The following is an 11,275-nucleotide window of genomic DNA, read 5'->3' as shown; positions in this document are numbered from 1 at the left end:
AAAGCCAGTAATACAAATTGAGACTGAAATAATTCAACTTGCGGTTCAAAATAAAGAAATTAGGTTTGGTTTGAAATAGAGGTTTAATTGCATTAAAATTAAAACCATAAAAATGTGTTACTGAGTTAAAATATATACATATATAAACGTATTTTATTTTAGCAAAGCCAAGACAACATTTCTCATTTTCATTTAGTTTTAACTTAATGTACTAAGAAAAAAACTGAAACTGAAATAAAAAATGAATAAAAACTATAGACATTAAAAAAAAAAAAAAAAAACTAAATTACTAAAACTTCAACTAACATTAAAATGAAAACAGAATCAAAATTAATCAAAATATTAATAAAAACTATAAAAGTATCTGAATTATACCAAAATAACACTGGTTTATATGCAGTGCTGGGTAGTAAATTATTATATGTAAGCTGGGTTACATAGTCAGATTCCAAAAATTAAATGATCAATTATGAACTAATTCATTTGATTATATTATGTGTTAAAATACTCATAATCAGACTAGTTACATTTTTGCTGATTACATGACTACTTAATATTCACAAAATGGCAGTAAATGATTCATAATTCATTGATTCACCCTAATTCTTTTCTTTTCTTTTTTTTTAAATCAAACAGTAATCAGATTATATTACCTAAAATGTGTAATATATTACGTTACTAACTACAACTTTCAATTTTGTATTCAGTGATGGACTACAATTTGAAAGTCTAATCAGTGCTGTCAGCACAGTGTATATGCAGTTTGGTATATTAATTTCTACAATGGTCCAATATTTATACGTATTACATGATTTTTGCTGTTTCAGGATTTTTTCAGGAATCATAATCGATTTAAAGGTGCCCTAGATTATGTTTTTAAAAGATGTAATATAAGTCTAAGGTGTCCCCTGAATGTGTCTGTGAAGTTTCAGCTCAAAATACCCCATAGATTTTTTTTTTTATTAATTTTTTTAACTGCCTATTTTGGGGCATCATTATAAACGCGCCGATTTTATGCTGCGGCCCCTTTAAATCCCGTGCTCTCCGCCCACAGAGCTCGCGCTTGCCTTAAACAGTGCCTTAACAAAGTTCACACAGCTAATATAACCCTCAAAATGGATCTTTACAAAGTGTTCGTCATGTATGCGTCGGATTATGTGAGTATTGTATACTGTTATATTGTTTACTTCTGATTTTGAATGAGTTTGATAGTGCTCCGTGGCTAACGGCTAATGCTACACTGTTGGAGAGATTTATTAAGAATGAAGATGTGTTCATGAATTATACAGACTGCAAGTGTTTAGAAATGAAAATAGCGACGGCTCTCTTGTCTCCGTGAATACAGTAATAACCGATGGTAACTTTAACCACATTTAACAGTACATTAGCAACATGCTAATGAAACATTTAGAAAGACAGTTTACAAATATCACTAAAAATATCATGTTATCATGGATCATGACAGTTATTATTGCTCCATCTGCCATTTTTCGCTATTGTTCTTGCTTGCTTACCTAGTCTGATGATTTGGTTGTGCAGATCCAGACGTTAATACTGGCTGCCCTTGTCTAATGCCTTTTATAATGTTGGAAACGTGGGCTGGCATATGCAAATATTGGGGGCGTACAGTCGTAACAGTCGGGTTATGTTGAGATTCGCCTGTTCTTCGGAGGTCTTTTAAACAAATGAGATTTATATAAGGAGGAGGAAACAATGAAGTTTGAGACTCACTGTATGTCATTTCCATGTACTGAACTCTTGTTATTTAACTATGCCAAGATAAATTCAATTTTTCATTCGAGGGCACCTTTAAAGTATTGCTGAAAAGTTATCAAATAACCTTCACTTCAGACAGTATGTGCAGACAACTTTCTAGAGGAAGAACTGTTCATAATGAGTAGTTGAAAAACCCCTCCCAGTTGGTTTGAGTTTAATGTGGGACTAAATATTCACTATATGGTTCAAATCTGGACTCTGACCAGGCCAAAACATGAGCCTGATGGACTTTTTGGTTGTCTTTGCAATTTGGGCAAGAGCATTGTCTTGTTGAAAAATAACATCAGATTGTTCCTCTTTAGATAATGACTTTTCACAGTAAAGCAGCTCACCAATACCAGCAGCTGAAAAGGCTCCCCACATCATGACATCTTCCTCCATGGTAGAGATGCATTCATTATTATATTTCTCAAAAGATCATCAAAGACACCGCTCTGGTGCATCACCATGCAACTCTTGTTTTATCGTGATTCATCACTCGACACAACTCTGCTGAACCACTTCTAAATCTAACTTCCCATATTCATTGGGTCTTTGGTGGTTTTCTGAGACAGTGTTTGTCTAGCTGTCAAATATTAAAGTTCTTCCTAAATTCCCTTTAATTTCTGTGCTGAAACACACTGAAACTATTACCTGCCAGCATACATTAGGGTTGTTATCAAAAACATGTTTATTTAGAAAATTTTAATGGCTGTCTTTGAGAAGGTCTTTCTTCATTAATCAGAATACATAAAATGCTTACAAGATGTGTATGTTTGTTTTCCATCCATATTTTATATAATGTAAATCTGAAACAATCCTGTGAAATCAAAGTCCCAGTACAAGCAGTGTAAACCCTGAAGGTTTAAATCAAGTGTTATGTCCTCAACATTACACTGTACGTACAAATAAAGGCTGAAACAAACAGTAAAAGCTAATGCTGATATCTAGTTGAGTATTCTACTTGTAGAACTCGTGTTCCTGCTCGTCTTTCTTGATAACAGTCTTGTAAGCTTTCTCGAAGTCCTTAGCCAGCACAATGTAACGGTTTTCACGCACAGCCAGCATACCAGCCTGTAGACACAAAAGAAACAAGATTGGTCAAAAAAAGAGAAACATATGCTTGATGAAGAAATGTAGATCACAACTAAAATATAAACAAATAAACCTTTTTTTTTTTTTTCTTCAAATGAACATATAGTGTCTTCTAACTCACCTCCTGGCAAATGGAGTTGATATCTGCATCAGAGATCTTGTCGGGCCTTGCAACATCTGCATTTTGGTTAAGGGCAATTATAATCACATATAACAGTCTTATAGTCACATATAACACTCTTGTAATAGAAAAAACAATACCATTCAAAATTTTGGGGTCAGTAAGATTTGTTTTTTATGTTTTTGAAAGAAGTCTCTTATGCTCTCCAAGGCTTCCTTTATTCAATAAAAATACAGTAAAAAAAAAAAAAAATGGTAATAAAATGAAATTTAAAAAAAAAGTAAATTTATTCCTGTGAATGCAAAGCTGAATTTTCAGCATCATTACTCCAGTCTTCAGTGTCACATGATCCTTCAGAAATCATTCTAATATGCTGATTTGGTGCTCAAGAATGTTAAAAACAGTTGTGCTGATTAATATTTTGGTGAAAACTGCGTTCAATTTTTTTAGGACACTTTGATGAATAGAAAGTTCAAAAGAATATTCAATAGAACAAAATCAATTTTTGCAATATTATAAAATGTCTTTACTGTTACTTTTGATTTAATCGCATCCTTGCTGTTTAAAAAGTATTAATTTTTCAAGTTTTTTTTTTTTTTTTTACTGGCTCCAAACTTGTGTATTTTGTGAATTTTTTTATTTTACTCTCATGTATTGTTTTCCTAATTTCTTCTTCTAAATCATTAAATATAATCATATTCATAATGATAACTTCATTTAGGGACAAGAGGATACAGTCCTCCAGATCAACCTCTTCGGAGAGGTTCATCTTGCTGGTAATGGTGGTGAGCACCAGACGTTTCTGTCGACGGTCAGGCAGAGGAAACTCAATCTTACAGTCCAGTCTACCTGGGTGCAAAAGGGCTGGGTCCAGTGTGTCAGCCATGTTCCAGTAATCCATTTCCTTAGTCTGCTTGTCTTCAGCAAACTGTTTGCGGGCTTTCTTGTGCATCATCTTTAGAAGAGGCTTCCTTCTGGGACGACAGCCATGCAGACCAATTTGATGCAGTGTGCGGCGTATGGTCTGAGCACTGACAGGCTGACCCCCCACCCCTTCAACCTCTGCAGCAATGCGGGCAGCACTCATGTGTCTATTTCCCAAACACAACCTCTGGATATGACGCTGAGCACGTGCACTCAACTTCTTTGGTCGACCATGGCGAGGCCTGTTCTGAGTGGAACCTGTCCTATTACACCGCTGTATGGTCTTGGCCACCGTGCTGCAGCTCAGTTTCAGGGTCTTGGCAATCTTCTTATAGCCTATGCCATCTTTATGTAGAGCAGCAATTCTTTTTTTCAGATCCTCAGAGAGTTCTTTGCCATGAGGTGCCATGTTGAACTTCCAGTGACCAGTATGAGAGAGTGAAAGCAATAACACCAAATTTAACACACCTGCTCCCCATTCACACCTGACACCTTGTAACACTAACGAGTCACATGACACCAGGGAGAGAAAATGGCTAATTGGGCCCAATTTGGACATTTTCACTTAGGGGTATACTCACTTTCGTGGCCAGCGGTTTAGACATTAATGGCTGTGTGTTGAGTTATTTTGAGAGACAGCAAATTTACACTGTTATACAAGCTGTACACTCACTACTTTACATTATAGCAAAGTCTCATTTCTTCAGTGTTGTCACATGAAAAGATAAAATAAAATATTTACAAAAATGTGAGGGGTGTACTCACTTCTGTGAGATAGTGTATTTCACTGACCCATTTTGGATTTTGCTGCTTTTTCCTACTTTGTGACCTATACACCACAAAGCTACAGGGAGAGCAAAGCCTAGAGAGCAAGAAGAACAACCTGCTGCTTAGATCTGTAACCAAGCGATAAGATCCAGGGGGACTAAAAACGTCAATGCATTAAAAAAAAGTCATGGTATCACACAGGAAAACAAAGCACGGCTATTTATTATCAGGAATAGCTTAAGTGTGCAATAAAACAGGACTAGACAACAGCTTTCACCAGTGAATAACCACACGTTCCTACCCGGTGAGAGGATGAAATAAAATAAAATAAAAACTTTTCTAAATTAAAAAAAAAAAAAAAAAAAACCTCTCTTTCTAACAAATCTGTCTAGTCCTTAAGCAGTTCATAAATCACCTACAAAGGAGCACAAATATCATGAATTCGTAAGCTTCCTTATCGCAGTATAAATCACTTCTTCCTCTAAGGAAGCTCAAAGCACTTAAAAGACATTTCATTCTTCATGATGTTTTCCAAGAAGTGTTTAAACAGACTAATTTAATCTACTCACTGTGACATTTACCTAAACTGTTCTGCCAAACTAAATTTAAGCAAAACCCTTCTGCATTGCAAAATACTATGAATTTGCATGGCAAAAGGTGAAAACAGAGCTGTCAGGGTAAACTGCAGAACAGGGTTTTTTTTTAAAAGAACGCTTTTTCACAAGATGTGATATAAGTCTAAGGTGTCACCTGAATGTGTCTGAAGTTTCAGCTTAAAATACTGCATAGATTTTTTATTATTCAATTTTTTAACTGCCTATTTTGGGGCATCATTAAATATGCGCCGATTCAGCTCGTGTCCCCTTTAAATACTCGCGCTCCCCGCCCCCAGCTCGCAACTCTATAATACATTGCATAAACAAAGTTCACACAGCTAATATAACCCTCAAAATGGATCTTTACAGAGTGTTTGTCATGCTGCATATCAGATATAGTAAGTATAGTATTTATTTGGATGTTTACATTTGATTCTGAATGAGTTTCATAGTGCTCTGTGGCTAACGGCTAATGCTACACTGTTGGAGAGATTTATAAAGAATGAAGTTGTGTTTATGAATTATACAGACTGCAAGTGTTTAATAATGAAAATAACGACGGCTCTTGTCTCCATGAATACAGTAAGAAACAATGGTAACTTTAACAACATTTAACAGTTCATTAGCAACATGCTAACGAAACATTTAGAAAGACAATTTACAAATATCACTGAAAATAGCATGATATTATGGATCATGTCAGTTATTATCGCTCCATCTGCCATTTTTCGCTATTGTCCTTGCTTGCTTACCTGTATAAAGTCTGTGTGCTGCTCCAGACGTTAACATATGACAATAACAGATGACAATCTTCTTATCCATTGTTACTAATGTTTATAGGACCTGAATTGCAGAACCTGTTCTGTCTTTACTTTAGATTGGGTGACATTATGTTCCACAATCTTGAGAAACCAAATACCAGATTTTCCTGAAGAAATGCAAATGAACCAGTTCACCAGCACTAAGCAAAATGCTGAAGAAGAAGAAGAAGAAGAAAAAAAAAAAAAAAAAAAGAAGTAAGCATGTATTATATTTTGTAGTGATGGAAATCTACACAGACATTAGACTCAGGTGAATAATATAACAACACTCATAATGTAAATAGACTAATATAATTTTTAGATAATTACTGATTTTTTTAAATTGTTTTTTATTTCTGCTGTTCTTTAGGTCTTGTTGTATGGGGTATATTTGGTTGTAAAAGTAAAAAGCAAAACAACAAAAAGTACTTAAAGGGTTAGTTCACCCAAAAATGAAAATGATGTCATTAACGACTCATCCTCATGTCGTTCCAAACCCGTAAAACCTCCGTTCATCTTCGGAACACAGTTTAAGATATTTTAGATTTAGTCCGAGAGCTTTCTGTCCCTCCATTGAAAATGTATATACGGTATACTGTCCATGTCCAGAAAGGTAATAAAAACATCATCAAAGTAGTCCATGTGACATCAGAGGATCAGTTAGAATTTGTTGAAGCATCGAAAATACATTTTGGTCCAAAAATAACAAAAACTACAACTTTATTCAGCATTGTATTCTCTTCCGGAATTCTTTCCATTGAATTGATTCCATTGAATCCTTTCATCTGTCAGCGTTGGTAATGCACTTTTATGTCGCCGTGGTTGTTTTTGGTGATTAGGACATCCGCGACATTTTGAAGCATCGGAAATACATTTTGGTCCAAAAATAACAAAAACTACGACTTTATTCAGCATTGTATTCTCTTCCGGGTCTGTTGTCAATCCGCGTTCACGATTCCGCTTCTTCTTCTTCTTCTTTCCTGTTTTACAGCGGTTGGCATCCAGCTCATTGGTGCATTACCGCCCCCTTCTGCTCCGGAGTGTGGTTCATGACTCCGCAGTGACGCTGCTGGCGAGTTATCTGGTGCGCCCGAGCTTCGTTTACAGTCTGAGGGAGACGCACGCTGTATTCAAGCTATTCTACATTGTTTGTATTTTGGTATTGCTATATTTTTTAAAATGGTGCATTAGTGTGCATGTCGCGGATGTCCTAATCGGCAAAAACAACCACGGCGACGTAAAAGTGCAAATGATTCAATGGAATCAATTCAATGGAAAGGATTCCGGAAGAGAATACAATGCTGAATAAATTCGTAGTTTTCGTTATTTTTGGACCAAAACGTATTTTCGATGCTTCAAAAAATTCTAACTAACCCTCTGATGTCACATGGACTACTTTGATGATGTTTTTATTACCTTTCTGGACATGGACAGTATACATACATTTTCAATGGAGGGACAGAAAGCTCTCAGACTAAATCTAAAATATCTTAAACTGTGTTCTGAAGATGAACGGAGGTTCTTACGGGTTTGGAACGACATGAGGGTGAGTCATTAATGACATAATTTTCATTTTTGGGTGAACTAACCCTTTAAGTAAAGTAATTAATGTATTGGGTAACATTTTACAATAAGTTCCCATTCGTTAACATTAGCTAATGCATAAACTAACAATGAGCAATACATTTTTTTTTTTTTTACAGTATTTATTAATCTTAATAAAAATACAACAGTTTATTGTTAGTTCTTGCTAGCTGAGGAACCTTCTTGTAAAGTCTTATATTTCCATCAATAACAACAGAAATGATAATAATCAAAATATATTTTTCTTTATGTAGTTTATTGATCGTTAAGTAATTTTTGATAAAAGTACAACTTGTAACATTTAAAAATCTAAGCGATAATCTAATAATCGCTAGCTGTCGATCTCTAATAGACATGAATATGTATCAAGATAAATATAGATTAGGTGACAGTTATGTCGTGATAATTGTTTAACAGTCACAGCTGGATATAATGACACACTATAGCCGCTGAGGTTGATGATGTAGGCGTTATTAGAAAGCTGTAAAACGAAAAAAAAAGTCGTTTGCCATAAACATGGTGTTGTTTCGGTCCTCAACTTGAGAGGAAACGATGCTGAGCAGCCCACCGTCACAGAGTCAGTGCAGTTAGCTACAGCAGGCTAGCACAACTGGGGCTTCTCACATACTCACTAACCATCCAAACGGTGGCAAAATTACACTTCAACAAAGGCCAAATGAGGGGAAAAAAGATCTTGATATTACACTTGAGAACTTACCTGATTAAACTCGGACAGTTTGGTGGACTATTCGCCCAGATATTCCGTAACTCCTGCCTATTTGTATGACTTCGTCGACTCCGACTGTTGTCCTGTCGGAGTTGATAGCCCCCAGCCAGCATGCACAGGAAGTGATGCGCGCTCACGTTGCTATGCTGTGCTGTAGTGAACGAATGTGACTAGGGAACTCTTCCCTTTTATCCGTAGTGAGAGTTGAAACATTTTATGAATGAAAACAACATCCTCTGCGTGTTTCTTTGTGCTGTAACTTTGATATAACATTCGTCAAATAGCTAAAATCAATTCATCCATAATTATAGTACATTAATGTAAAAGAGTCCTACTAGAATTTAAAGGGATAGTTCACAAAAAAATGAAAATTACCCCATGATTTACTCACCCTCAAGCCATCCTAGGTGTATATGACATTCTTCTTTCAGACAAACATAATCAGGGTTATATTAAATAATGTCCAGGCTAATCCATGCTTTATAATGGGAGTGGATGGTGCCCCAAATTTTAAAGACAGAAAAAATGCACTCATCCATTATAAAAGAAGTTCACATGGCGCCGTGGAGGTTAATAAAGGCCTTCTGAAGCGAAGCAATGCGTTTGTGTAAGAAAAATATCCATATGTCAAACTTTATAAACTGTAATCTCTAGCTTCCGCTAACTGTCATATGCATGTTCACGAGAGAGTGGCATCCCAGCTTATGACGTAGGACGCATGCGCAGTGTGAGCTCTGGTGACGAACACAGAAGTGCAGAGGAGAGAGCAAAACAAAACACCGGTCACAAATTAAAAGTACAAAACTAGCCCAGCCATATTTGTTTGAACCAGAGTATACCAACCAGGAACTCCGAGAGATGGAGGAGGCTGCAGCAGCAAAACAAACTGAAAAACTGTTGGCCGAGGCATGTTTATATTGTCGGAGTAAATCCCAGTCAACTAGCGAAAACCACGTTAGCCAAACCCCACAAGTCACATCACCAAAAACATTAGGCTAAGAGGGAGACAACACACCCAGTAAGAAAACCGCGCAACTGAAAGTGGTAGAAGACGCAACAGGGTAGAGAGCTCGCAGCAGCCCGATGGCAAAACTCACAGGCAGTAACCCGGATATTCACAAGAAATCAGCATTTTAACACTAATAAAATGTAGAGTATAGCTCAAATAATTCGCTTCTTCACGTGGATTTTCTTTGCTGTACAGAACTTGGTTCTCGCGAGACTAGCATATTCTCACCGGAGCTCACACTGTGCACGTGTCTTTTACGTCACAAGCTGGAACACCACTCTCTCGTGAACGCGCATACGTCAGCTAGCGGAAGTTAGAGATTACAGTTTATAAAGTTTGAAATATGGATATTTTCACAAACGCATCGCTTCACTTCAGAAGGTCTTTATTAACCCCCCGGAGCCGTATGGACTTCTTTTATAATGGATGAGTGCATTTTTTCTGTCTTCAAAATTTGGGGCACCATCCACTCCCATTATAAAGCATGGATTATCCTGGACAGTATTTAATATAACTCTGATTATATTTGTCTTAAAGAAGAATGTCATATACACCTAGGATGGCTTGAGGGTGAGTAAATCATGGAGTAATTTTCATTTTTGGGTGAACTAAGCCTTTAACTCACATTGAGCCAATTCAATAAGGCTGTCTCCTCAGGATGATCATGTATTATTGTGATTTCATCCCTGTAGCTCATTTCTAATTGTGGCTCAACTGATGGTGTTACTCAACCTATGTTACACCACTATAGTAGCTCTTACACCAGCCAACCACCGTTCATAAAAGATTATTCCCCCTGAAAACTTCTACTTCAATCTGAACTATAGATAATCATTAATGGGTAATTATTTGACATCATTCCTTTAAGGAAACTTAAGTCACAGTCAAAGGCTGTGACACATACATATTAGTTTGACAAAGTGCAGGTAAGATCATAATCCAACATGATTAATAATCAGTGGCAGTAGCAAACAAAGTAATTATAAATGAATTAATTAAAATACACTTAAATGGCAATTTTAGATGTTTTTTAGATGACATAATAGAGCAGAGCTTAGGCGCATTGGCGGCGACACAACAGATACTCTTTCACAGCTCTTCCAGGTCTGTTGAACCTGTTTGTATCAAAAAAAAAAAAAAAAAACATGGATGTATAAGACAATGGAGGATTGATTAGCCTACAAGTGGCAGTCATACATACTGATAGGTGAACCTCATTGCACAATACTGAGAGGGTCAATGCACATATTATTCATTATCAAACTCCATCTTGTGGTGAAAGCCAGTAATACAAATTGAGACTGAAATAATTCAACTTGCGGTTCAAAATAAAGAAATTAGGTTTGGTTTGAAATAGATGTTTAATTGCAATCTATTAAAACTAAAACCATAAAAATTGTTACTGAGATAAAATATATATTAAAAAAACTTATTTTATTTTAGCAAAGCCAAGGCAACATTTCTCATTTTCATTTAGTTTTAACTTAATGTACTAAGAAAAAAAACTGAAACTGAAATAAAAAAATTAATAAAAACTATAGACATTTAAAAAAAATAAAAAATAAAAATAAAAAAAAAATTACTGAAACTTCAACTAACATTAAAATGAAAACGGAAAATATAAAAATAAAAACTAAATCAAAATATTAATAAAAACTATAAAAGTATCCCAAAATAACACTGGTTTATATGCAGTGCTGGGTAGTAAATGGTTATATGTAATCTGGATTACATAGTCAGATTCCAAAAATTAAATGATCAATTATTAACTAATTATTAATTTGATTATATTATGTGTTAAAATACTCATAATCAGACTAGTTACTTTTTTGCTGATTACATGACTACTTAATATTCACAAAATGGCAGTAAATGATTCATAATTCATTGATTCAC

General features: G+C 35.4%; 1 protein-coding gene and 1 long non-coding RNA gene across 3 annotated transcripts; both read right to left on the bottom strand.

Moving 5' to 3' along the window:
* Nucleotides 1-2,526: 2,526 nt before the first annotated feature.
* LOC125243080 (26S proteasome regulatory subunit 6B-like) lies at nt 2,527-3,999 on the bottom strand. Its single transcript, XM_048152368.1, has 3 exons — nt 3,707-3,999; nt 2,972-3,027; nt 2,527-2,829 (listed from the first exon to the last, which is right to left on the bottom strand). The coding sequence occupies exons 1-3, from the start codon at nt 3,924-3,926 to the stop codon at nt 2,716-2,718; spliced, it is 390 nt and encodes a 129-aa protein (XP_048008325.1). The 5' UTR covers nt 3,927-3,999; the 3' UTR covers nt 2,527-2,715.
* Nucleotides 4,000-4,265: 266 nt separating this feature from the next.
* On the bottom strand, nt 4,266-8,542 carry LOC125243081. 2 transcript variants are annotated; one of them, XR_007178973.1, is made up of 3 exons: nt 8,362-8,542; nt 6,012-6,232; nt 4,266-4,310 (listed from the first exon to the last, which is right to left on the bottom strand). It is a non-coding gene; the product is annotated as an uncharacterized LOC125243081 (long non-coding RNA). The 2 variants fall into 2 exon arrangements; XR_007178972.1 differs by lacking the exon at nt 4,266-4,310 and adding an exon at nt 4,549-4,757 and having other exon boundaries at nt 8,362-8,533.
* Between the last annotated feature and the right edge of the window lie 2,733 nt (nt 8,543-11,275).

This window comes from Megalobrama amblycephala, linkage group LG13, assembly GCF_018812025.1.
Source record: "Megalobrama amblycephala isolate DHTTF-2021 linkage group LG13, ASM1881202v1, whole genome shotgun sequence".
Taxonomy (NCBI): Eukaryota; Metazoa; Chordata; class Actinopteri; order Cypriniformes; family Xenocyprididae; genus Megalobrama; species Megalobrama amblycephala.
Note: the sequence above shows the minus strand (reverse complement) of the source record. Positions and strands in the feature narration are given on the sequence as shown.

What these genes read in the sequence shown, in the direction of transcription:
- LOC125243080 (XM_048152368.1), bottom strand. Translation starts at nt 3,926, where the DNA reads ATGATGCACAAGAAAGCCCGCAAACAGTTTGCTGAAGACAAGCAGACT. An exon ending in AGAGGTTGATCTGGAGGACT is followed by an intron (nt 3,028 to 3,706) that starts GTATCCTCTTGT and finishes ACCAAAATGCAG; the next exon opens with ATGTTGCAAGGCCCGACAAG. An exon ending in TCAACTCCATTTGCCAGGAG is followed by an intron (nt 2,830 to 2,971) that starts GTGAGTTAGAAG and finishes TTGTGTCTACAG; the next exon opens with GCTGGTATGCTGGCTGTGCG.